This window comes from Aspergillus steynii, assembly GCF_002849105.1.
Source record: "Aspergillus steynii IBT 23096 chromosome Unknown P170scaffold_2, whole genome shotgun sequence".
NCBI classification, from domain to species: Eukaryota; Fungi; Ascomycota; class Eurotiomycetes; order Eurotiales; family Aspergillaceae; genus Aspergillus; species Aspergillus steynii.
The window spans coordinates 214,674-241,663 of NW_020194399.1; the positions used below are offsets into that span (position 1 = coordinate 214,674).

Genomic DNA, 26,990 nt, shown 5'->3' on the forward strand with positions numbered 1-26,990 from the left:
ATGGATTTGGCTCTATTTTACCAAAGTAATCTTCTCTATCATCCCCTCAATCTTGGAGACACATTTGAAAACGGCCGCTACAAGATATATCACAAGTTAGGATGGGGCGGTTTTTCAACCGTATGGCTTGCGAAAGACAATCGGTCCGTCTATTGACTAGGTTTGTTTCTTGCTTACCTGTGACTAAGGGTTACCCAGCCCAAAAAAATGGGTCTCGTTGAAGATCATGACGGCGAATGCGCGGGGATCGAGAGAGCTGCAAAATTTCAAGTACATCGAGAGACATTCGGAAGGAAATCTTTCCTCAAATTATATTGTGCAACTGCTTGATTCGTTTACTCACGAAGGACCTAATGGAGTTCACCTATGCCTTGTATTTAAATTACTAGGCCCTTCTGTTGACAAGGTCCTTGAAGATTATCATGAGGGTAACGACAAGCTCTGCCCGGATACTGTACTGAAGATGTCTACGCAGCTCTTGAGGGCTGTCCAGTTCATTCACAGTTCCGGCATGTGTCATGGGGGTGAGGCATCTTTCCTCTTCCCTTATTTGGTCGCTATACTCACTTCGCGTCAGACATCAGTGGCCGGAACATTGCATTCAGTTGCTCGCATTTGTCAAACGTAACTGAAGAAGAACTTTTTGGTGTTCTTGGGCACCCTGAAATTGAAACGCTAGCTCGCATTGATGGCACACCTTTAGAAAATAGGTTACCGTCGCAGCTGGTCCGGGCAGCAGACTGGGTCGAGTGGATCGACGAAGACGACGAAGAAATTCGGCTGCTTGATATTGGAGAGAGTTTTATTCAAGGAGAGGAGCCTGAAAGGCTGGCTCAGCCGGGTACATTGAAGGTCCCGAAGACAATTTTTACAGACCGGTTTGATTATCGCGTCGATCTCTGGCGCACGGGCTGCATGGTATGTCAGCAAAACACCCTTGTCGCCAGGCGCTAACGGCGAAAATCGCAGATCTACTCTTTTTTACTCACAGCATATCCATTCTGGTACCTTGGCGAGGACGAAGTTCTAGTTTTACAAATGATTGGCTTTGTGGAGAAATTACCATCTGAGTGGGAGTCGAAGTGGCAATCGATGAAGATGAGATCCAGCCGTCATTTAGACACTGGAAACGGTAAGCAAATGGACACACCATTCAGAGCTACTGCTAACCCTTTAAGATGGTGAGATATCGCGACTTGAACAGAAACTCGGAGAACAAGTGCATGATGCAGCCCTCAAACCTCTACTCCAAGTGATCCAAGGATTGATGCGATTTTGCCATCCAGACGGATTACTGCCAACCACGCACTCGAATTAATGTCCCGCTGTCAGGAATGAATCATTAATGTGAATGCTTTTGGAGATGGATTAGCGCCCTTAACATGACAAATATATGCAATGCCATCCCACAAGAACGCCGCAGTCGCTCACAGCGCCATTGTAACTCTTTTTCAACCCCCATAACTTTTATATTGAGTATAGCTCTCTTTGAATCTTGTTTAATATGCTGGCATTCCAGGATAGACTCGTGGATCTGTCAGACAGCTCTACGTCGTGTCTCTTAGTAGCGTGTTAATCGACCTGGGCGCTAGTCAAGACTGCGGTCAAGCCTGCACCCGCTAATGGCTGGAGCCAATCTTGCCAGTAAAAAGGTCGATTTAATTGTAGCCTCGCGATCGTGCAGCTTGGCGTTTCAGCCAGCTTACGGATTTAGACGCTTTCTAGGAGAAGGCCAGCCCAGGTCACGTGTGGGGCTGAGCATTTAGGAGGCAATGTCGGCCTCAATCTTATTCTCCATTACAGACTCTCGTCGGGAGGAATCTTTCAAGTACGCGTCTCAATTGACAGAATTGAGCGGATATGGCAATATGGAAGCCATCACGCAGGAGCCCCTACGGGAAGCAGAGGAAAACCAGTAAGACCTTCTGTCCATTTGAGTTAGGCCTTGGCCTATATATTGACTGTAATGCAGGAGATACTGAAACTGGAACGAGTATCAAGTATTGATAAACGCCGATGAGTTCATAACAAAGTATGAGTTACACCACATTTGCAATGTTTTGCGAAAGGGTACCCTTCTTGCTCACGACCCCAATAAAGCTTCCCACGCCGAAAAATTGCCCTTCGAGGGTGACCCCTTTCTACGTGACACCATCGCTGCCAAGCCGCCTTCGATTAGATCGTTGTTGCGCTGTGTGCTGTTTGTGATCGCTGCACCGACCTAGTATGTTTTAGAACTACTGTAAAATCCTGAAATACTCGATTAGTACACTACTGACACTAGAATTCTGGACTCAAAGTGGATGGACAATTGGGCCGAATGTCCTAGATGATGCTTGGGTGTGTGTCTTCTTGAGCTGGCCTTGTGGCATTCATTTATCCAGGCAGATGGAAAGACGAATATTCCTTGGCCTGAGCTGAATGTCGCAAATGAAATGCAAGACAAGGATAGGCGTCGGGGAGAATTCTTCATCAAGCACCATCTCGTAGCTATGGCTCAAGAGAGACTTCCATGTCTGGTTAGCCTGCGTTATACAGCAATCACTGTGGCGTGTTTCTGGTGTCTGGATGATGGAGAGGATAATGTTTTTGGTGGGAAGTGGGATCGGGTTGGTCAGGATGGGATTATTGTTGAAGTCAGGTTCATTGAAAAGGTATATCACACAACCCAGTGCATAAATCCATTTGTCGTTCTCGATGAATACACACTGACTTGATGCAGGTCCTACTACAAATCGAAGATCTAGTTGTATGAGATAGTTTAAGCTTGACTGAATAGGGAATTTAGAAAGCCGAACTCCCGAGAATCATGCCCAATCTACCCTGTCCAGGTGACTCGATCCCTAGAAGCATAGGGGGCGCAGTTAGAAGTAAAGCCCGAAATTCAATATCTCCGTCCTATGACAAGACAAATAATTCTTATGAGATGTGCATGATGGCCAGGCTGACTATGTATTCATCTTTCTTTACACTTCCAAGTCACCGTCTCCTTGAAAAATGGCCCAGTTGAAATGTTTCAAATAGAAAGGGGGTCATCATGAGCCATATCGCTTATGGGTTGTTCACTGGTAGGACACCGCAGAATTATTACGCCGAGTTCGGTAAATTCCCTCAAGCGGTGAGATAGACGACGAGAACATCGATCTCTGTCTGTATAACTTCATAGGAAAGTAAAATCGAAAAATCGCTCCACGTCCAATCCCGCAACATCTTCGCCGCTGTACCCAGAGACTAACAGGCTGTATATCCTTTGTACTGCGGCAACAACCGTGCTCTTGTCTTCCGAACGAATCGGGTGAGCCATTGGATTATATTCCGTCATGGTATGTTCCGCAACGATCTGACTAACCTCATCTGCAGTATCGTAGGGCTCATAAAACCCCCAGAGCTGGGCCCACCACAGTGGTAGGTGGTTGGAGAAATCGGCCATGTTGGCATCAGCTTTTCCACGTCCAATCAGCTCTTTGGTTATAGCCAATGTATTACCAGGTTCTCGCCTGCCATATCGAGAATGGGAGCCTCTTAACAACGTGCCAGAAGAGTACGGAAAACCAGGGCACACAGCCCATGACAAGGGCGTTCGGCCGTTGATATCTTGAGAGTTAACATCCGCTTTGCCGCTTCGCAACAGCATACGTAAGATATCCATCTTTCCTAACTCGGCAGCAAATGCGAGGGGTGTTCGACCATTCGAATCCCTGCAGTTGACATCGGTGTCTGAGAATATGAGGAGCCACTCGACCACTGATATCTCGTTCCGAAAGATTGCCCTGAGCAGTGGTGTGTATTGATCATTGTCTCTGGAATTCATATCAATCTGACCTGTATTTCGTAGTAAATACATCACAGCCGTCTGGTTTTGAGTCAGATGCGGTTCAATTAAATGGGGATCTGCAGCCCACGCGAAAGGGGTTCGTCCCAAGTAATCCTTTCTGTCGATGTCCACCACACCGCTGTCGATCAAAATTCGCACCATTTCGACGCTCCCTTTCTCAGAGGCGTATGATAAGGCGTCCCGTCCACAGTCATCTTTTACCACAGTGTCCACTATACCGTGGCTAACCAAAATTTGCAAGCTTTCGGGTCTGTTGTTCTTGACTGCGTACAATAAGGCTTTTCCGTCCATGGCTCTTTTCCCCATTGAAATCAACCAACATCCGATCGATCAAAATCCGCACTATTCCAACTTGACCATTCTCGATTGCGTAGGATAACGGATCTCGCCCGAAGTGGTCCAAATGAGAAATATCACACCCCAGTCCAATTAGTCTTTTTAGTGAAGCTTCATTATTTCCGCTCACTGCCCAATGAATGGACGACTTCCCATTCAAAGGATCCACCCAATGAGGGCTCACATCATGGTCAAGTAGAGCAATGGCGGTATCCTCTTTGCCTTTCATAAATGCTGTTTTCAAGGCTGAAAGACTTCCATGATAATCATTTTCGACGTTGACCCGACCAGACTTCAGAAGCGCCTGAACAGCATTTTTCTTCCCACGTTCGACCGCCCAGAGTAATGGCACCCATCCATTATTCAGGGGTTTTCCGAGATCCACTTGACCAGTCTTACAAAGAAGAGCAAGCACGGATTCATGGTTCCCCTCGATCGCATATGTCACGAGGGATGAGAGCTTTGAATTCGGTGGAGGTCGGCTTAGCCGGCTAGTATCCATCAAGTATTGCTGCATACGACTGATCATTTCTGGTTTGAACAAGGCATCATCGCTAGAGACAGCCCTGTCAATATCGCAACCTAACAAAGCCCGAATCGTTCCCATGTTGCCGAGATAAAGGGCGACACCAATTGGACTGCCATATTTTCCGGTTTCTCGCCAGTCAAATGGAGCGCGAAGGAGTTCTCGCCTAACGAGGTATTTCAGGCCCTTCTCTGCCAAAAAGTACAGAAAACTGGCATTCCAACCATATTGACGACTCTTGTAGGGCTCAACAGCGTTGTGTATCTTCTTGAAATGATCAAAGGAAGCACAAAGCTCTTGAAGAAGGTCAGCTTGCGAAGCACCGCTAGCTTCAGCGACATTGCTATGATAGAGCAGACTGCGGATCGCGTAATCAAGAAATGGGAAGTTAGCCCTTATGAATTCTTTCTTTGACGCGCGTGGTAGGTTGCTCAAAGTTTCCAGGGTGGCTTCACTTCCCCCTTCATCAGTCTCGCCTTCGTCAATCTGGGCTATATACTGAAAGCAGACTTGTGCGATTCTGTCATGGGAGTTACCGACTGTATTTTCTTGGAGTCCCATCTGCAATTTATTGAAACCATCTCCCCGGAGCAAAAAGTCTCGCACAGATTCGTGGATGAAGTGAACCGTTCGTGCTTTAGACCTGGTGATCTCCACAAGACCTTTAGATATATTCAGGATGAAACTCCCTACAAAGTCGTCGAGGGGCCAGTCGATGTCTCTTTGGCCTATCTCGGCAGTCGCAAACATGACCGCAAAGTACAGCTCTTCTCGAGATAAGGGACGCTGGGCAAAGAGAACCAGCTGCAAACAGATAATCAACTCACAGACATCGTTGGTGTCTCGTGTTAGAATATCAGTAAATAGCTCGTCAAGTCCGTCGGGAATCTCGTTCAGCCGCTGACGCACTGCATGAACTTTGCCGCTATGAAAGGCCTCGTTCAGCGAACGCACCACAAGCGCGACCCATAGGAAAACGCCCGCTGCTCGTCGGCAAATCTCTTCTCTGATTTCATCAACCTTCTTCGATCTTCCTCCCATCAACTTCTTCCCGACATACTTTCTCATGTCACATTGATGTTCCTCTTGGTACTCCAGTATGAACTCGGTACCCTGCTCGATCCTGATTTGTGGATAATGTCGGCTTGCCAAACAGATACTCAATTTCACACCAGCGGCGTTAGCAGAGAGTGCCATCTTTTGAACAAATGATATCATGTCACCTATCTCCGTTTGGTTACACTCGTCAAGGGCATCAATCAACAAGATAATGCGGTGGCCAACCAGAGATTTTATCGTTGACAGAAGGATGTTCTTGAGGTCTCTTAGTCTCCATTTCACACTCACCCCTTCAGTTTGCATCCCAGCTACAAAGCTAAGATAGGCATTCTTCGCACTGGACGGAACGGATTTGGATGTAAGCAGCTGATGCAAGAGCGAGCGATACATGCCTATCGTCGACCTCTCCAGGCCAACCCCTTGAGCATGAAAGAAGTAAGACAAGCTCAAAGTATCGGTTTGTTGTTTGTTGATGTTCGACAAGATATACTTCATCATCGTGGATTTCCCGGCTCCGGGCTTTGCCTTCATCCAGAAAAAGCCGCCGTGGGTTGCCAAATCAACCCCATTCATCCAGGCTTGATACTCCTCTCGCTCCAATATCCATTTACACGTCTCCTGGTGTGCTTCTGCTATCTCTTCCAAGCGGTACTGGGCCTGTGGAAATGATAAAATGTCGATAGAGGCCCTTTCTTCTATTTGATCCGCAATCTCTGTGTCCTCTGCTGGCCTCTTCCGTAGATTCGCACGGTCGGAAGCATCGGCATCTGTAGTTACAAACTCATTATTCAGTAATCTGACATAACGACCAGTGGCTATAGAGAGCATGTAAAAGAAACTATCAAGATGATCTCACCTGAAACCGTCAATGGTGACACAGTTGAAATTGGAGTCTCATCAATCAGGGCGCGCATACAAGCCGCTGCACTCGCCGCCGCATAATATTGCCATTGGTCATTCTTATGGCTGTCGGCATAATCACTTACACCTTTGACCAAGAGACACTGGAGATTTTCCCATATTCCTGCCCCTTCCATTTCAAATCCAATGATCCTGTGTCGCCGGATGCAAGTAGTCCGAAGTGTACGAACGGTGTCGAGATCCGAGATTCCTGCCGACGAGCAATAATTCCTTGGTCAGTGCAGACATCTACCTGACATTCGCAGTTTCTGTCTTTGTGCTCGTAGTCCGCTGTAAACAATACATCCCTTTCCCCACCCGGACAGGGTACCTCCATCAGCCTTCGAATATCTGCGAAGTATCGAGCCTGTCTATCGCTCACGCAATCGTGCCATGCTTTTATCTGGGAGAGGAATGACCTAATTTCTTGACTCGGCCTAGCCAGATTGGCCTCGAGTGTATCTTTGCGAACGAATCCGTGGGGCAGACGCTTTCCTAGGTCGTACTGGACGATCCCATTGCTGACGATCACATCGCCGAGGAATACATCTGTTCTTCCCCGAGTTGACTCGGAATCACCCACAAAGGGCACACCCCCACAGATACCGATCAAAAAGGCTAGCTCGATCGCCGGGTAGCTGAGTTTGATATGGCTCGCCACACTGGAAGCAATTGCCTTCCCGGCATCAGCCATATGTACCAAGACGATGTCGTAGTGCCCGAGCCTCCCCAGTGTGTAGCGGTTTGGGTCCCCCGGCATGTTCCCATAATGGCTGCCCAAGCTTGCATCGTACACACGGTCAAATAGGGGCTTGACGACTTCGGCTTCCAAGGAAAGGAGGCAAAGAATAGCAATCCGAAAGGCCGTCCGGGTTGAAGGAGGGGGCAAGTTTGCCATTTTTCAGAGAGGCCGCAAGGTGCTGTTGGAAGTGAGGACAGCGCTAGACTTTGGCAAATGAATGCTCTCCGCTTGACACGACAACAGTCAGGTGATCCGCCTCGCCTCGCCTCACCTACAGGGACGCAGGGTGGCGCAGCCGTCCAGGTCAACATTGTCTAGGTGTCATTCAAGATAAATGAATCATTACAGCATGTAAGCACTAAGCCATTTTTCCTCGAGCGTCTGTCCCTATCTGCTGTGCTGATTGAATGGCGGGTCAGTATCTCTCGTGGTCCTCTGGAAACCAAATCACCAGATGACACAAATTGCATGATGGGCATGCAGGAATGCGGACGGGTTTCTGCAGTGACTAAGGCAGTTGCAGACTTAACTTGCAACAGTACGTGTAAACGGAGTTGTTGGATAATTTGAATTTTGATTATCTGGTAGGCGTTTATGTACAGAGAAAGGTCCAAGTGGGGGAAGCGGACACAAAATACTTGGCAGTTGGCAGTGATACCTCAGGCACCGGCAAGACCCACAGTCCATCCACACATCCAACTACGAGTTTGAGCTACCAGTATGTTTGCTCTTTCAGCTCGTAGGCATACGAACTATGGCCTTTTCTATGTATTCGCTTCCGTTTTTCAATTTTTCCCCATCTTTTTTTTTTTTTTTTCTTTACGGTGTTCGAGGTGTTTTTCGCCTCTTGCTTCACTCTTGTTGAGCTGGTTCAATGGAAATATATAATGCGAGGTTGCGGGTAATGCTGAACAGCTTTAACTACTCTATCGAAGCCTGTGCAGGAGCATAGGTAACCTAATAGCTAGTAAAGTGCCTAAAGCGGTTGCACTACTGAAATTCTCGATTTGGTATTACTTCAACAAACACAAATCCAAAATGAAGATATCTGTGTATCCAGCGCCGGGAGAACAAGAACTCACGTGATCACGGCCCCGTGATCGGCCGCGTCCCACAACAACCACCGACACGAACCGAAGAACTCCATCTTTCCTGCAACTAGCTCATCGTTTCTGGTGGGAAACTTCATCTCTGAACACCAAATCACTTAGATGTCATAATAGCTTCAGTCGCGTCGTCCCCATAGGATGAGTCTATACCCGCTAGGTCCTAACATGACAAGAACATTCATTCCGACAATGACGGGAACACTCCGCGGCCAAGATCCGTGATAGCTGCGCAGTATCGATTCGACAAGTTCTTCATATCTTCCATAGACCCCAACCGACCTGAAATACTCAGATGTACAATTAGCTGATCCTGCAAAGGGAGCGTCACGACATGGAACGCGGGTTTACCGCCCATTACGCGAGAATTGAACGTGCAGTCGTGACCCTGGATTTTGAAACTCAGGGAGGAGGCGCCGTTCTGATGGGTCAGGAAGTGGCTAAAAGCCGTATTCGCGGGCCACGAAGTCGAGTGCTGACGGATGGCCTGGAAGTCAATCCCGGCATATGGCAAGGAGCGCGTGTATTGAGCCTGAACGTGCCGTAGGAGGTCGAGCACGTGGTCTGACGACGGGATCGTGATGCGGATAGGAGAGACAGTGACGCAGGGGCCTGAAATAGCGTGGACGCCGGCCACAGGTGTGTCACGACCGTTTAGGACGTGACTGACGACGACGTCTCGTTGGCCTGTGACCTGTGCTAAGACCACAGCCCAGGCAGCCTTGACAAGGGAAGACAGAGTGATTCCGCGAGGTGGCGTTGGAAGGGGAATATATTGACGGAAAGTGAACTTCTCATCGCTGTCCGAGCCGGATAGAGGGAGGGAGGTCAGTGCAGCTCCCTGGAGATACTGCTGCCAGAATTTGAACGTCTGCGGATTGGCATGCGACTGGCGATGTCGCAAGTACAGCCCAAATGATGGTGGCGCCTTTTCGAGCGCCGTTCCCTCATACACCGAAATGAGGTCCTGGACTATCAGGGGCATGGATTCTCCATCGAATTGGGCATGACTGGCACGCAGCAGCAGAACTGACTCGGACTGAGATCGCGAGATGAGAGAAGCTTGGAAGTATGGAACCCCTTTGGCGACCCCCCTCGCGGCATTTTCCACAGAGAGACGCTCGACAACGGATGCAAGATCATCATCGCAAGGGAATTGGGTGAGTCGAAAGTGGATACGGCGGAATTGAATTTGCAAATAGCTGTGGTCATGGGGGACGAAAACAGAGCGGAGCATGGGATGCCGTTCTATTATGGCATGGCAAGCCTGCTCTAGGCGCGCCACGTTGATTTCCATCGGAAGGTGAAGCTGCAGGTAGTAGATTTCCTGGTGCTCCAAGAACCCACGCTGGAAATCGGTGGTAGGGAGGATGTCTTCGATCTCCAACCCCGGGAAGGAACAGTCCAACTCACGGATAGCAAAGCTTTGAAGATCATCAATCCCGAGCAACGACCCCGGATGGTACGATTCCACATACGCTTGATCCGTGCATTCCTTCGCACCAGAAGCCTGCTCAGCAAGCACCGGCCAGGCAAAGATATCAGACACATTCAGGGTGAGTCCCTGTTGTCGCAGGTGACTAGTTAATTTCATGGCCATGATGGAGTCCCCGCCCAGTTCGAAAAAGTCATCTCGGGCCCCGATGCTATCTACGGGGATGTCAAGGACTGCTCCCCAGAGCTGCTGAAACAAGCGTTCCCGCGCGGTTTGCGGTGGATGCGACATCGCAGATGAGCTTCCAGACTGCGTTGAGAGGTCCTGAATTTGTTCGCTCGACAGACTGGCGGCCTGGTCTCGGAGACGTCGTCGATCCAATTTATCACTGCTTGTTCGAGGCACCCGAGCAAGATGCAAGAATAGTCCAGGAACCAGATACACGGGCAACAATGTTTTTAGGCGCGTAACAGCTGACTGAACCTGGGCCCGGAACGATGTACTGGGTTTAAGAAACAACTTGTTCTTGCCATCGTTGGCGCCCTCAGAGCCGTCGGGCTCTTCGTCGTCAGGTGCCATTTGAGCGATGAACGCGACCAAGGTCGGATTTCCCTTGCGCATGACAACTTCTGCGACGATTTCGGCCGCCTGTAGGAAGCACAGTCTCACCTGGTGTTCGACATGGGATAGCTCAACGCGCTGGCCGCGCAACTTGATCTGGGTGTCTTTTCGGCCAACAAATCTGATTCCTCCGTCATCTGTGTACTGGACTAGGTCACCGGTGCGATACAGCCGACCGGCTTGGTTATCTCCCCGGATCTGGCTCAGCCAACCAGGGGGACTGATATAGGCATCAGCCGTGCGTTCGGCATCGTTTAGATAGCCTCGAGTGACGACAGGGCCCTCAATCACCAGCTCACCCACAGCACCTACTGGGGCGAGACGAGAGACATCCGAAGGCATGGTGACCCATCCAAGACCTCCGGTAACGGGCCCTATCGTGCCGGCAGTCCACGATCCCACATCAATAGGGCCAGCGGCGCAAATCGTTGCTTCTGCGGGCCCATATCCATTGATCAACGTCACATGGGGCGCCCAGGTGTCAACGACATCCTGAGTCACCGCCTCACCCCCGAAAGTAACGGTCCGAAGACTAGGCACCAGCTCTGGTCGGAGCAGCCGGTTCAAGATCGACGGAGTAAAGATGGCGTAATTAACCTTTGCGTCGCGGATGAAGGCCGCCAGATTACTGAGGCGGTCCGAATCCGAGGGAATGCAAACGCAAGCGCCGTTACATAGCATTGAGAACAGCTCATAGATGCTGGCGTCAAAGGCGTACGAAGCAAAATGAAGCGCACGGGTCGATGGGCTGATCAACATCGGTGGGCTATGGTCTCGGATACTCGTGCAGAGGTTCACGTGCTCCATCAGGATTCCTTTAGGCTCACCTGTGCTGCCAGACGTGAAGATAACGAATGAAGCATCGTTGGGAGAGGGCTGCGGCCAAGGTTCTGCGGTCGCGTGGGCTGCTAGCCCCTGCAGAGGAATCGCTGTGACTGTGGCACCACAATCTGCAGGGATTCGCAGGCGGGTCTCTGGGGACGTCAAAACAACCTTAGCATTCGCACGGCGAATAATCTTCTCAATATGGTCGGCGGGATGACCGGGATCCAAGGGAACGCATGCACCGCCGGCTCGGAGAACCGCCAGCATGGTGATCGCCGCCCATTTGGATTTCTCGAAGCAAACCGGGACCAGACTGCCACGCTGCACCCCGAACAGGCGTAATTGACCCGCCAGCTGTCCCGAGACAGCGATCAATTGTTCGTAGGTGAGATTGCCATCCCATGCGGAGATGGCTGGAGCACCAGGAGCTGCGATGGCACGGGAAATAACCAGATCGTGCAAACAGGCGGACAATGGCGATGGGAGTTTGCGGTTCCAGCTGGATAGCTGATGCCGGTCGTCGGGGCTAAGGGCGTCAATCTGGTTCAGCGGGGTTTCCAAGTTCCTAGGCAGCTCCTGAAGCAGGTGGGAGAACTGTCCTAGGATTCTGCTCGCTGTCATAGATGAAACTACCTGGGGGTCGTAATTCACGACCACCTGGATGGAGGATGTGTCGGTGTCGTCCAAATGGCAGATTATTACGAAAGCGTACTCGGCAAACGCGGCGTAATCGCCATGCTCACTGTGGAGCTCCTCGACGAGACCGCCGGCTTTCTGCGACGCAGTTGACGCGGGCTGGATGCCCAGTTGAGATTGAAACTGACATGCCTGGCCGGCCTCGGAGCTTAGATTTCGGATGTTTTGGAGCCCGAATTGCTGGTAGGGTATCCGCTTTGCACCCTGTTGTTGGATTGCAGATAATGCGTCTTCTACTGTGTCAGAGTCGAGGCCCAACCGGACACGCAACGGGAAACTGGCAATGGTGGGTCCGGCCATTTCCTCGATGCCCACCAGCGGTGCGCTGCGGCCATTCAAAGTGACTCCGTATACCACGTCGTCAGAGTCGGTCTGGCAGGACATCACCATGGCCCAGGCCAGTTGGATAAGAGTTGTGGCAGTATATCCCGAGCCACCGTCGAGCTGGAGGCCAGTGATTGTGTGGTGTAGGGAGGCATTAGCCATTGGCGTATGGCGGGCCGAGGGTAGAGCAGGCCAAATTGAGGCGGAAAGTTCGGAGAATTCACTACGCCAATACTCAGCCGCAGATTCTGACTGACGCTGGACATAATCGATGAATCGATTGAATGGGCACGGCAGCTGCGGCATATGGGAAACGCTGTAGTAGGTATGGACTTGGTCCCAGAGAGACGGAATTGTCCATCCATCATACAGGGAGTGATGTAAGGTCAAACAGAACTGCACGCGGCCAGTATATGCCGACTTTATCAGGGAGAAGTCTGCTAATTGCCGTCCAAGTACCATCTCACAGTCCTGGATGTGTTCCTCGTACGCCCCTGGGTTGTCAAACTGGTAGAAATGGGGCGATTCGACCAGAACTACCTGAAACGTGCCAGGATGGTAGTCTGATTGTATCATGCGGGTACGAAGGATCGGGTTGAGCGCAGCAATGGCGATCCAGGCGGACTGGAACTGCTCGAGGTTGACTTGGGAATCAAGTTGGTACCGGAAAGTGACCTTGTAGCGGTCGGCAGACTTGGTTGATAAGGCCATGAGACCTTCCTGCAAGGGCGTGCATGGGTAAATATCCTCGATCTGACCCGGAGATGCACCGCAACGTTGTGCCGCGATGTCAATCAGATCCGTGGAATCTGCAATGAGTGCGAATGGCTCCAGCGGGGCCGTTGTTTCGCCAGCGACTTGTCGCGCAATTTTGGCCAAGTCACTGAGTCTGGGATTGTTGAACACGTCCGCCATGGTGATAGTATAGCCCGCTTCTCGAGCGCCGGGGATTAGAGTCATGGCGCGAAGCGAGTCCCCACCGAGGCGGAAGAAATTGTCTTCTACCCCAATCGTTTCCGCAGGGCGCACCAATACCTCCGACCAGATTTTCTGTAGCTGTCGTTCCGCCGGGGTGGACGGCTGGGTGCGAGCAGTGACAGGAGCAGAGTAAGCCTGCACGTCATCCAGGGATAGACTGGTCACTGCGTTTCGCAATTGACGGCGGTCCAGCTTGCCATTGTTTGTCAATGGCACCCCCTGCAATGGGAGAAACAGCGTTGGAACCATATATCCCGGCATCTTTGTGCGCAGCTGCGCCTCGGCGGCTTCAGTGGCCGTGCGAAATTCTCTGGTGGGTGCCCCAAGCAGGCCCTCTTTGTCGGACTCGGCAGAGTGGGATGCCGATGATGCATAAACAAATGCCACCAGGAGCTTTGTGTTGTTGGATGTGGTAGTCACCTCGGCAAAGGTGTCATGGGTGTCGTCAAATACCTGTCGAAGATTATGTTCTACGTCCGCCAACTCGAATCGCTGCCCACGAAGCTTGACCTGGAGGTCCTTGCGGGCGACGAACTGCAGTGTACCATCTGCTTTATATCGTGCCAAATCCCCTGTTCTGTATATACGGCCACTCTGTGTTTCACCCCATGCTCGGGGACCGTCTAGAAAAGCGGCATTGGTGGTGACCGGGTCGTTCAGATATCCTCGTCCGATGATGGGACCATCAATCACCAGCTCACCCGCGGCACCGAGGGGAACGAGAACGTCTGGGTCGTCCTGGTCTACGATCCAGATGCGGCAGCCAAACCAGCGACCCAAGCTGCGTTCATCTGTCTCGGGATGGCATTTGTCGACAGTCCCAGAACACCAGACGGCGCATTCCGATGGACCATAACCAAGGATCAAGTGCAATCTGGGGGACCACATCTGTATCTCCTTGTTCCCTACCGCTTCGCCTGCTAAGACCAAACAACGCAGCGTTGGGAAATCGGTAGGACGCAAGACGCGTGCCACAGATGGAGTGAAGAAGGCCCAGTTCGCCTGCAACTCGTATGCGGCACGGGGCAATGCCTGTTGCCGCTGTTCCTCCGAGGGGATACACAAGCAGCCGCCCTGAATCAAGGTTGTAAGTATTTCGCCCACCGCAACATCAAACGCGAATGATGCAAATTGCAGCACACGCGACTGTGGTCCGATGCGCAAAGTCCCCGCTTGTGTGACGGCACTCGTGGCGAAGGCACGATGCTGGATGATCACCCCCTTTGGCTGTCCTGTTGAGCCGGACGTGAAGATACCGTACAGCGTGTTATCTGGGGTTAACTGGACCGCATTCGCTCGACAACCATCGACCTCTTTGGTGCCTTCCGTGTCGGGCTTCTCTTCCCCGTAAGTAACCACGCGGTCCATCAGTTTAGCGGCTATCTCCTTCTCCTGAGGCCGAGATAGTACCAAGGTTGCCCGACTATTTGTGCAAATGGTACGTAAGCGTTCCAAGGGGTGACTGGGATCTAGCAGAATGAAGGCGCCACCTGATCGGATCACCGCCGTGATTGCTACAGCAACCCAACGAGACTTGACCGCGTATATCGGAACAAAGGTCTCCGGGACCACTCCATGCAATGTCTGGAGTCGATTGCTCAAATTCGCTGAGTGGGCTGCTAGTTCTGCGTAGGTGAAATTGCCATCCCAGGCGCAGACGGCTGGGGTCTCTGGTTTTATGCGAGAATGATCAAGAATCATATCGCCCACGCATCGCTCCACCGGGTTGGGATACTCCCGGTTCCATTCCCACACAGCCTTGCGGGAGTCGCCTCCCAGGAGACACACCGACTTGACCGGTTCCTTGCTCTGAGTGATGAGCCCCTGCACTGCCTGTTCAAATGCATCGAGGACGAACGACGCCTGGGATTCGGTAAGCAGCATCTGGCTATAATCCAAAACCACGTCGACATGATCTTTCCCTGTTTCGATATGCAAGGCCAGATCATACTATGCAACAATCGCGATGATTGAGATTAGTGACAACGAACAAACAACTCGCGTGTTAGATACCAACAGCAAAGGAAGGGAAACACAAAAAGGAACGAAAAGAAGAGGAAGAAAAATACTTACCTCTGTTGCATTATGCCCTCCCTGCTCGTGGAAGATCAAGGAAGAATCTGGAACGAGATGGTGTGGCATGCCACTGTGAACCGACATGACGGAATTGAAGAGCAGACTGCCATGACGATGGGTAATTGCAGCTAGCGGCCAGTACTGGTACGGCAGACACTGTGTGAAGTCCTCCTGTGATTGTCGTAACGTTGCGATGGCACTTTGGCTCTCATGAAAGTTCACCCGCCGTACCAGCAAGTTAATGAACGGCCCCACAGCGTCCTCGATGCCCTGAATTGGAGTGTCTCGACCAGAAGTCATATATCCATAGCACACGTCGTCAGATTTGGTATACGCCCGAAGCACTAATCCCCAGGCGATTTGGAAGACCGTGGCCATGGTGAGCTCGTGAAGCTGGCAGAAAGCATGAAGGGCCGGAGCCCCAGCCAGAGAGCGAGTAAAATGGGCGGGGTGAGTATCCAGGCCGTGCTCATCATCAATATCCAGTTTCGGGAAGAAGCATGGATGGAGGTTTTCCGTGTATTCGTCCCAGTACTGCTGACATGGGGTAGGTGACTGTCGTTGTAGGTGAGCCATATAGTCTCTGTACACCCGGTCCGAGTCAGGAGACCAGAAGCCATCATATGCCTGCAGAAGGTCGCGAAACACCACAGCAGAGGAGATGCCATCCACCAGCGCATGGTGTACCTCCCAGCAGCAGGCAACAGTACCTGTGGCCGACTGACAAACTGTCAGTCGATGTGGTGGGCAAAGGACGGGGAAAGGGGCACTCTGGTGGTGACATAATTCTTGTAGTGGATCATCTGTCTTCGCTGAAACATGGCTGATGACATCAAGTTGAACGCTGTCGAGAACAACCTGGTCCACGGTACCATCACCGCGAGGGCTGTCTACGAAGATCGTCCGCAGAATTGGGTGTTTTTGGACAACCTTCTGCCACGCGTCCGCGAGTCGATTAACGTCGACTGGTTCTCCCTGCCGACTCTGGACGGTGAAGACGGCGCGGTTTACATAATCGTTCGCTTTTTTGGCCTGGCTGACCAACATGCCGTGTTGAATGGGTGAGCAGGGATACGCATCCACCACGACATGTCCTGTCCGGGCGAGAGGGTCTATGGTTTGCGTTCGGAACCGTTCAAATTGTTCGTCTTTCAGGTGCAGCAGCGGGAGGTCAGACCGCGTAATCTGACGAGTCAGAGTCGGCAATTGGCGTGCGAGGCTGGAGAGTACCGCGAGTGACTGATCTGCCCATCCGAGTATCGCCGGTGCCTTCTTCATGGACCGGCTATATTTAAAATGAACCCGCAATTGAGCGTTCACCACTTCGGCAAGGATCTCAATTGGGGCAAAGCGAACCAACTTAGGACCCTTGTTCAGCAGTGCTGAAGAGGGCATATGAGCACGCCCGAACAGAGAGCCAGGTTTTTCCATATGCGGGTGATTGTCACGGTAGTTGAAAACAACCTCCATGTTGATTATTTGATGATGCTGCGCAGATAAAAAGAACCGCCCATTGAGCTGAACGTCGCGTCGAGTGTCCTTCGTGCAGCGCACGACGTCTGTCAAGCTGTGATTGCTGTCGACCTGGACGTCGCAAGGGTAAATACTATCCAGGACCCCAACGGTTCCAGTCACGTCAAGGTCTTCAGCCCAGGGGTCCCGATCATGGTCTTGAACGAAGAAAACCGGTGTAGATCTGTCTGGAAAAGATTTGGCAAACGCAAATATTAGTGCCGCGTGGATAATCTCGCCCGGCCGTGTTTGAAAACTCTCATTAGCCTGCCCGAGCAAACGCATGGTATCCTCCTCGTTAAAGAAGATCCCATATTCATCGGCGTCTGCGTTCACATTGCCCGCGTTGGTCAGTTCCCAATAGTCCATCTGAGCCTCGGGAGCTTCCTGGCCCATGACTTCTGGATTGGCAGCAGTATACTGGTCTAGAAATTGGCACCACGTTGGGTATTGTATACTGGGGGGCGGGGAGACAGGCAGGGACGTTAGTAGCTGCTCCAATTGGTGCATAATAACCTGTGACGATCTCATATCGGCCACCAGGCGATGGGCGATCAATGATAGCCATTGCTTGCCCCCGTTCATGTTTATCAGGTCAACGGCGATCAGGGGACCATGTTGAATCTGAAGGGTTTCCTGGCTGTTCTTGAAAATGACTTCAGCCTCTGCGCATGATGTTTTCTGGTGCGTCCTATATCGGTAGGACGTGTCCACGTCCGTGGTAATCGTTTGGTGCCATGTTCCTGTATCATCACTGGAAAAGCGTGCCCGGAGCATACCGTGAATCTTTACGATCCATCTGACGGCCTCATTTACCTGATCTGATGAAACGGTTTTCTGTAGCTCAAACATGAAACCGTGGTCGAAATGGTTAACCTGCGTCCGGGTACGATCAAAGAATAGCTGTTGGATAGGGGAAAGGCGGAAAGACATGTTCAAAGTGGCATCACCCGAGGAATGGGAGGGAGCATTACTATTGTCGCTAACCGTCGGAGCTAGTTTGCCGATTGTGCCCTGTTTGAAAATGTCCTCCACGGTGGTGGTGATGCCGACGCGTCTTAACTGTGATATCATCCGCATGGCGGTGATGGAGTCCCCTCCAAGATGGAAGAAACTGTCATCCATTCCGATCACATCTGGATCTTTATTCAAGACGCGCGCCAGAACACACCGAATAGCCTCTTCTCGTGCGTTGGATGGTGGTCGGTGCTCGTGGCGCGATCCCGCCTTGTACATTTGAAGGTCTGCAGGTGACAGGCCTGCGACAGCGTCACGAAGGCAACGACGATCTACCTTGCCCCCGGCAGTTCGGGGAATATTGGCAACAGGCAGAAAGACCGCAGGGACCATATACGCTGGAACGGACCCACGCACCGCTGCCTCAGCGGCCTGAACAGTATTCAGGAACCCTTGCGTTGGGGGGAGCAATAACCCGGTTGCCACGGACTTTTGTTCTGAAAGACGATCAACCATGCAGGCGAACAATATCGATGATCCGTCTACTGCCGCAATGTCGACAATCACATCTTCGCTTGCCGTCCAGCGGTTCACATGGTATTCGACTTCTGCCAGCTCAATACGCTGCCCGCGTAGTTTCACTTGGGTATCTTTGCGGCCAACGAAGCGAATGGCTCCTTCGGTATTCAGCTCAACCAGATCGCCTGATCTATACACACGGCCGGGCTTGCCATTTCGCCACCGAACCAGCCACTCTGGGGCGTCGATATATCCCTCCCTAGTCAAGTCGGGACGGTTCAGGTACCCTCTAGTCACCACAGGGCCTTCGATAATTAGTTCCCCTATCGCACCCAGTGGGGCTAATCGCTGCGGATCTGTTGGCACAGTCACCCATGCCACGCCCCCCAACATGGGCCCAATGGTCCCGGGTTTCCAGCTGGCTTCAACTCGGCCAGCCGCACAGATGGTGGTTTCGGCTGGTCCGTAACCGTTTATCAGTGTCACTCGTGACGCCCAGTGGCCGGCAACGTGCCGTGTGAGCGCTTCGCCTCCGACTGTGACTGTTCTCACGCTGGGCACCTGATCGGGGTCTAGCGTCGCTAGTACCGAGGGGGCTAGGATAGCCACGTCGACCTGTTTATCCTTGATGAATTCCTCAATGGCATTCATTCTATCCGACTCAGACGGAATGCACAGGCATCCTCCAGTTGCCAAAGTGGTGAAAACCTCGTAGATGCTGGCATCAAAGGCGTAAGACGCAAAATGAAGTACACGACTGTCCCGCGATACACCGAGCGAGGCGGAGTGAGCTTGGATGCTTGTCGAGAGGTTTCGATGCTCCATCACTATCCCCTTCGGCTGCCCAGTCGACCCCGATGTGAAAACAATGAATGCAGGGGTGCTAGGGTCTATGACCGGCTCTGGATCGGATGCCAAGTCCGGGATCGCGCTTTGATCCGCAGACGGGAAAGTGACCACCGTGACAGGACTTCCATCAAACTTGTACTTCGTGTCGTGGGAGGCAATGACAATCTGTGGCTGAGTTTGATCCAAAATATTCTGCAGCCGCTCCGCCGGTAGCGTAGGATCCATGCAGACGAGGGTCGCCCCAGAACGGAGAACAGCCATCATGCTCAAAATACACCATCTGGACCTGGTCATACACAAGGGAACGATTGTGCCCTGCTGAAGACCTTTGCTTCTAAGGGCTAACGCAAACTCCTGGGACAAAGAGCCCAGCTCTCGGAAGGTTAGTTCCCCGTCCCAAGCTGAGATTGCTGGTGTGTCCGGGCGCGAGAGGCTGTGATCCAAGACTAAGTCATGCAGACACTGCTCAGATGATGGTGGAAGCTTGGCATTCCAGCGCTCCAGTTGACGCCAATCCTCTCCACTGACTGGTGAGATATCGCCAATCCGCATGTCGGGACAGGACAGGATCTGAACAAGAACATGTTCAAATTGCACCACGATTCGATTGGCCTGGGACGGGTCTAACATGTTCGGGTCGTACTGGGCGATGACATCTAGCGGCTGTTCCTTCTCTGCAGCCAGGTGGCATACCATGACAATGCCATAGCTCGTGAAGTCTCCATATCCTTCGGCATTCCCTTCCACTTCGGTAGCTAAGGTGCCGCTCCTGGATAGGCCAGGTGGTTGAATCCCCAACTGGCTCTGAAATTCACTGGCTTTGACAGCATCCTCGCTGACAGACCGAATATCACGCAGACCCGTTTGTTCATAAGGCATCATGGCAGTCAGCCTGTTCTTGATTTCACGTAGCACTTGCTGAATGGGCCGGTCCAGATGCAATTTGGTGCGGAATGGTACTGCAGTAAGCGTCGGCCCCGTGAATTCATCAATACCGACAACAGGTGCGTTTCGTCCACTGAGCGTGAGGCCAAATACAACGTCGTTGGAGTCCGTGTAGTAGGACATGATGACTGCCCATGCGAGCTGGATTGCGGTCGTCATCATTACATCCGTGTGGATGTATGGTGGCATTGGGAGAAGTCGATGGATTGCATGACTTGGCTTAGGTTGGTAGGTTGAGGATGGAAGAGGCGGGAAAACGCCCGCATCCAGCCCTTCAAATTGGGATTGCCAGAACGAGGTCGCGTCACTTTCTCGCTGCAGAAAGCGGATGAAGGGTGAAAATGGCCGGGGCTGTAGAGCATGTCCACGGTATGCTGCTTCGATCTGATCCCAGAGAAGAGGAAGAGACCAGCCATCATACAGCGCATGGTGAATGGTGACCACGAGCTGTGGACGGTCAGTTATCAAGTCCAGACGCAGTAGCTGTTTGTTTGGACCCATAACGGGGATTTGCGCGCGGGCCTCATCGCACTCCTGTTGCGTGGCGTGGATCATCCACCGAGCAGCTTCTCGGATCACGACCTGGAAGGTACCCTCGGGGGTCTGAGTGAGTCGTGTACGCAAAATGGGATTCGCTGAGACAGTGCTGTTAACGGCTTCTCTCAACTGGTTCAGATTGATTCCTTCCTCCAGGTCATACACGAATGTTGCCACGTATTTCCCAGGTGATTTCAAACTTAGTGCCATCAGGCCTTCTTGCATCGGCGTGGTCGGATACACATCTTCGATCTGATCTCGGGTGAGATCGCTCTGGGCCAGCAGGGATGATACAACCTGTTCCTGCACTTCCAGCGATGGCACAAGACTGAGTGGTACAATGTCATCGGAGGGTGCCCCATTAACGATGCTCATCCCCGCCACCAGATCGACTATTCGGGGCCTGGTAAAAACATCAGCCACGGTAAAAGCATAGCCCAATTTCTGAGCACCAGCGACCAATTTTATGGCCGATAGTGAATCGCCTCCCCGTCGAAAGAAGTCGTCCTCAATCCCAATCTTGTCCTCGGGGATCGACAGAACATCTGCATAAAGCCGCCGTAATTCGCACTGTGTGTGGGTCTCTGGGTCTCGGATGTCGGTCTTCCCTTCCATTATGAGTTGCTCAAGCTGTTCACGGGATAATAACGCCGCCTGCGAGCACAGTTCGCGCCGATTAACTTTCCCCGTTGGTGACAGGGGCAGGCGGTTTAGAGGTATCAAAACGGCCGGAACCATATATGGCGGAAGAGCCTGGCTCATTGCAGAAAGCGCAAGGCCGGCTTCTTTGCGGAAATTGGCATCGCTGTCCGCAATAAGGTTGGTGTGACCTAGGATCGGGGTGCGCAAGACGAACCCAGCCAGGAGAGCAGCTCGCCCGTCGTGTGGGTAAAGGAGGTCTGTAACTACGCCTTGGGCATCCGGAAAAGATCGGCGTAGGTGATACTCAACCTCTCCCATCTCTACTCGCTGTCCACGTAGCTTCACCTGTGTGTCTTTGCGTCCGACAATTACTAACTCTCCGTCGGCTGTGTACTGCACGAGATCTCCGGTCTTGTATAAACGACATGCTTCGTCCCGGAATTCGTGCATCCACGGAGGATTCTCCAGAAATGCCTCAGCTGTTCTTTGTGGGTTGTCCAGGTATTCTCGCGCAATACTCGGACCCTCTATCAGCAGCTCTCCCACAGCACCGATGGGGCGCAGGCGTCCCGCATTTTGTGGGTCAACAACCCATCCGACAGCACCGTGAAACGTACCAATGTTTGTCGATTGGCTGGGATCTAACAGGTTCTCCTTCAAAGATACCTGCATCGCACATTCGGCGGGGCCATATGAGTTCATGAGGTGCAGGTACGGTGACCATTTCTGGACATCAGCTGCCGTCATGGGCTCCCCACCTAGAGCGAGATGCTTTAGAGTGGGGGAGGTCTGTGGGCTTAGGATGCGTGCGATTGACGGCGTGATCGTGGCCCAATTGGCCCTGAGTGCAGCAATAGCGCCTGTGAGGTTTGACAGGCGGTCTTGGTCGGATGGCACGCATACGCAGCCACCTGCTACTAGCGTCACGAGATTGTCCCACACACTCATGTCAAAGGCATATGCAGCGAACTGCAAAACCCGGGACCCTTGTCCAAGGCCTGCTTTGGGGTAGTTTGCCTGCACAATAGTGCACCAGCCACCATGTGTGATAACGGCCCCTTTAGGTTTGCCCGTTGATCCCGACGTAAACACCACATACATCGCATTGCTCGGCATGACGTTACAGGGTTCCATGGCAGGTCCCCTTTCCAGAAACTGAACTTGATTAGGGCCGAGAATGACAATCTCAGATAGGCCCAGTTCGCTCGCAAAAGAGGCTTTGGCCTCCGAGCAAATCACAAGGGACCCTCTTGTATCGCGACAGATATTTTGCAGTCGGTCCAACGGATGAGACGCATCGAGTAAGACGAACGCACCACCAGCTTTCAGCACCGCTAACATCGCGACGGTGGTCCATCGCGATTTCTCGAAATACAATGGAACAAATACCTCCGCACCTACACCACGGGCCGATAGGTGCCTGGCTAGATTCGAAGCATGGTCTTCAAGTTCTTGATATGAGAACCCCCCATCCCATGCACACACAGCCGATGCTTCAGGCTGGATTAGTGTCCGCTGATAGATAAGCTCATGTGCGCACTCCTCGACTTGTCTAGGAGCTCGACCATTCCATTTCCGCAACTCCGCCATGTCGGATGCACTGACGCTTCCAATCTCTTGCAATCGAACGGTGGGGGCCCGCTGAATTTGGTGGTGGATATGCTCGAATTGATGTGTAAGTCGCGTCATCTGCACGTCGGTGATCATCAGCGGGTCATAGGTGATGCTCAGCTCCACCGAAGTTGACGATGGCTTAGCGACTACTGTGACACCATGGGAGCAGTTTTCCGCTTGCTGGGTAATTTCGCAACATTTGGCAAACATGGGCGGCCTCTCGTTGTCGCTTTCATCCGGCTGGATGACTAGGAGACTTTGGAACTGGCAGGCTGCGGCAGGCTCGGCGCCTAAGCGGCTGATGCGCTGAAGCCCGGCTTGCTCCACGGACATAGTCTGAAGCGAGTGTGTGTGGATTTTCTCCAAGGTCTCGATAACTGTTGCCTGCGGCTCGAGCAGTAGCCTCAGGGGAATGGTGGCAATAGTGGGCCCAGTCATGGATTCTATTCCTTCTACTGGCGCACCACGGCCAGCAACAGTTACCCCAAATAGTACATCCCAGCTATCAGTATAATGGGAGAGGAGAATACCCCATGCCAACTTGAGTCGAGCAGCCAGTGTAATATATCCCATGTCTGTGCCGGATTGCATCGGTATAGTACACGTCGTTGTCGTCGTCGGCTTCGGAGTGTAGCCGGGCGACGGCAATTTGGGAAAGATGGCCGCGTTCAAATTCACTAAGTTCTCTTTCCAGTGTCGATCCAAATCTGCTTGGTCTCCACGTGTCAAGTATTGGACAAAGGGACTGAACGGTCTTGAAGTCAAGCTCTGGCCTTTGTAGGCAGCTTCCACCTGCTGCAGCACCAAGGGGAGGCCCCAGCCGTCGGTCAAGGCGTGGTGAATCACGAGCGTGAATAGGTGAGGAGCACCTGAGTTTGTGGAGTTACTCAAGGCCAGTCGGATCAACCTTTGCCCTAGGTGCCAATTCTTCCAATGTGTTGGGATTTCATCGGCCGGGTCTCGGGAGTCCCATGGAATGATATCCCGAATGACAGCCTGCCAAAGAGTTGCAGCATTTCCGGGCACAATTCGCGTGCGCAGGATTGGGTTGGCCTCGACTGTCGTTTCCCAAGCCCGACGGAATCGATCGATATTGATGTTGCCCGGGAGCTCAAATTCCATTGACATGGTATACGCCCCGAATGATTTGGCTGTCAACGAAAAAAGGCCTTCCTGCAGCCGGGTACAAGGATAAATGTCCTCGATGTCGTCCTGCTTAATCCCATACTCGCTTAAGGTATTCATCAGCTCCATCCGTTCGTTTTGATTCTCGCAGAGGGCAAAGACAGGCACTTCCTTTGCTGACACATCCTTGGTACTCGCATTTGCCGCCATTTCCTCCAGCGTGCCGGCACCCCAGATGTCTTCAACCATCAGTTTCAGTCCGCGCTGGCGAGCGACCCCGGCCAGCTTCATTGCGCGGATAGAGCTTCCTCCCAGGCTCCAGAAACTATCTTCAACACCGATAGATTCCACGGGCAAGTGGAGAACCTCAGCCCACAGCCCTTGGATTGATTCCTCCATGCGATCTCTCGGTGGCGCCTTGATCGTCGCCGCAAAGCTCAACTTCTGCAGCTCTCTGCGGGATCGCGAACCTCCGAGTTCGCGCAGGCTCCGGCGGTCTAATTTTCCACTTGTACTCAAAGGCATGCGGGACAGCGTTAAAACGGCTGTGGGGACCATGTATGAAGGCAGGGCCTGTCGCAATTTACCCTTCACTGTATGCGCTAGTACACCAAAATCCTCATTCTGCATGGTGAGGTGAGCCTCGAGGTTGGACTTTTGAGTATCGCCGAGGGCTTTGGGCTCCTGAACAACAAAGGCGGCTAGAATTGGCGATTCAGCGTCATCTCTCGGTTTGACCACCTCCACAGCGACGTCCATATTACCCAGATGTCGACGCAGGTGGTATTCGATCTCGGCGGCCTCCATTCGTTGTCCATGTACCTTCAACTGACTGTCCTTGCGGCCTAAGCATTCGATAGTTCCATCCGGGAAGCAGCGGGCTAGATCGCCGGTCTTGTATACTTTACCATGGGCGTCCGGCCATATCTTCCTCAGCCATTCGGGGCGGTCGACGAAGGCGGCAGCAGTCTTGCTCGGGTCTCCTATATATCCTCGGCCGACAATCGGCCCTTCAATCAGGAGCTCGCCTGCTTGACCAACTGCACGAACGCGCTCGATATCATTCTCGTCCACAATCCAGCAGCTACCGCCCACTGCGTGTCCAATCTTGATCGGAAGATCCTCCGCCTCTGACATGGCATGAGTGCAGGCTAAAATGGTGCACTCGGTTGGGCCATAGCCATTGAATAACTGCACGTGTGAGGCCCATTGCTTGATATCCTCCTTGCTCATTGCTTCACCTATCAAAACAAGTGTTTCGAGTGATGGCAGTGTCTCTGGCTCCATCGAGTGAGCCATGGACGGCGTAATCGAAGCCCAATTGACTCGCAGACGGGCTATCGCGCCGGTCAGGTCGCTTCGTCGCTCCGTCTCCGATGGAATACAAACACATCCTCCGTGTACCAGCACAGTCAGGCTCTCCAGCAGGCAGGCATCGAAGGCGTAAGAAGCAAATTGCAATGCTCTCGACGCAGAGGTAATATTTACTCTGGGACCATGTGCGACACTCGATGATGAAATCGACCGATGTTCTATCACTGCGCCTTTGGGAGTCCCGGTGCTTCCGGACGTAAATATCACGTATGCGGCGTTGTTCGATTTTACACGACTCGCTGTCTCAGGTGACACCTTGGTATAGTCTGGTTGTTGTTTGTCATCCAGCACTACCACCCTAGGGGCGAGACTGCTGGCCTTTGTCGCATTGTGCGATGAGGCTACCACCAAATGCGCATTCACTGTTCGGCACATCCACTCAAGCCGTTCCATTGGATGTGACGGGTCCAGCAGCACGAATGCGCCTCCGGCCTGCAAAACACCTAATATCGCAACAATCGTCCAACGCGACTTTTCGAAGTAAATAGGCACGAACACCTCCGGCCCAACACCTCCGGCAGCTAGTAACGCACCAAACAGCCTGGCTAAGGTGCCGAGTTGCCCATAGGTAAAATCGCCATTCCAGGCGCACACTGCGGGCGCATCGGGCCGGTCTTCACAGCGCCTGTCAATCAAGTGGTGCAGGCAGGACTCAACCGCAGCCGGTGGCTCTGCACTGGCTAGTTGCAATTGCGACTCGGGTGGTGCTAGGCCGCCAGTCGCAAAGTGGTTTTCCGCAGGCATGGTTAATTCCTTCTATAGATAGCTGCTTCTGTTGTTGTCGATTTGAATAATGCTGTTTCTGATGCTGCGTTTGTTAGGGCGGTGGGTGTTACCTACCGAAATCTCTCTCGCGCACAGTTCAAAGTGCACACGCTTTGTCGTATCCAGTGGCTAACTGAACAGCGAACTCAAGTATCCAATAATCAGAGATCTGCTTTACCAGCCACGTTCCTCCGGCTTATAAATAATCACTCTTATTATCCGACTTTCCTTCTGATCCTCACAGGCTGTTTACTTTTTTCTCTATTTTTCTTCTTCACACCGCACGTTCCTGACCATGCATCACAGACGATCCCTACATTCTTGCCAGTAAGGGGGGCCGAAGGTTCACCGATCGAAATTTGCTGTCTGTGAGGAGTGGCGGGTACTGATGCATGCCTACAGGAGAATACTCTCTGGTATCAACTTCAGGCAAGGGCGAGAGTAATAATGAAGACGTGTGGAATCTGGTCACGATTTTGTCCCGAGAGCAACAGCAAGCTGTCAGCCTTGTTCACCTCGCCTCAGAGCGATGGGATAAGGCGTGCCACATGCGTTTGACTCGGCTTTGGTGGCTAGCTGAACGCTAACGGAGGGGCATCACATATCCCTTGGCTTCTCTTTCATGTCTCACCCCATACTCTCTCAGAGTCTTCCCCGGGCCAATATGATCCAGACATTAGTCTACTCCACAG

The 26,990-nt window shown here is 52.2% G+C and overlaps 4 protein-coding genes across 4 annotated transcripts; 2 read left to right on the forward strand and 2 right to left on the reverse strand.

The window, feature by feature from the left end:
- P170DRAFT_443680 (kinase-like protein) lies at window positions 1-1,185 on the forward strand (the record flags this gene model as incomplete). The annotated part of the gene is made up of 4 exons (XM_024850572.1): window positions 1-143; window positions 199-524; window positions 578-918; window positions 970-1,185. 4 exons carry the CDS (start codon window positions 1-3, stop codon window positions 1,183-1,185), a joined length of 1,026 nt encoding a protein of 341 aa, XP_024706775.1.
- A 675-nt stretch (window positions 1,186-1,860) lies between these two features.
- P170DRAFT_422485 (uncharacterized protein) lies at window positions 1,861-2,755 on the forward strand (the record flags this gene model as incomplete). The annotated part of the gene is made up of 5 exons (XM_024847435.1): window positions 1,861-1,915; window positions 2,002-2,224; window positions 2,268-2,340; window positions 2,385-2,654; window positions 2,723-2,755. 5 exons carry the CDS (start codon window positions 1,861-1,863, stop codon window positions 2,753-2,755), a joined length of 654 nt encoding a protein of 217 aa, XP_024706776.1.
- Window positions 2,756-3,828: 1,073 nt separating this feature from the next.
- P170DRAFT_80243 (Pfs, NB-ARC and Ankyrin domain protein) lies at window positions 3,829-7,070 on the reverse strand. Its single transcript, XM_024855391.1, has 3 exons — window positions 7,039-7,070; window positions 6,673-6,964; window positions 3,829-6,523 (listed from the first exon to the last, which is right to left on the reverse strand). The coding sequence occupies exons 2-3, from the start codon at window positions 6,791-6,793 to the stop codon at window positions 4,059-4,061; spliced, it is 2,586 nt and encodes an 861-aa protein (XP_024706777.1). The 5' UTR covers window positions 6,794-6,964; window positions 7,039-7,070; the 3' UTR covers window positions 3,829-4,058.
- A 1,511-nt stretch (window positions 7,071-8,581) lies between these two features.
- On the reverse strand, window positions 8,582-26,574 carry P170DRAFT_400370 (nonribosomal peptide synthetase). The gene is made up of 3 exons (XM_024846324.1): window positions 25,951-26,574; window positions 15,457-25,911; window positions 8,582-15,333 (listed from the first exon to the last, which is right to left on the reverse strand). The coding sequence occupies exons 1-3, from the start codon at window positions 26,275-26,277 to the stop codon at window positions 8,686-8,688; spliced, it is 17,430 nt and encodes a 5,809-aa protein (XP_024706778.1). The 5' UTR covers window positions 26,278-26,574; the 3' UTR covers window positions 8,582-8,685.
- Between the last annotated feature and the right edge of the window lie 416 nt (window positions 26,575-26,990).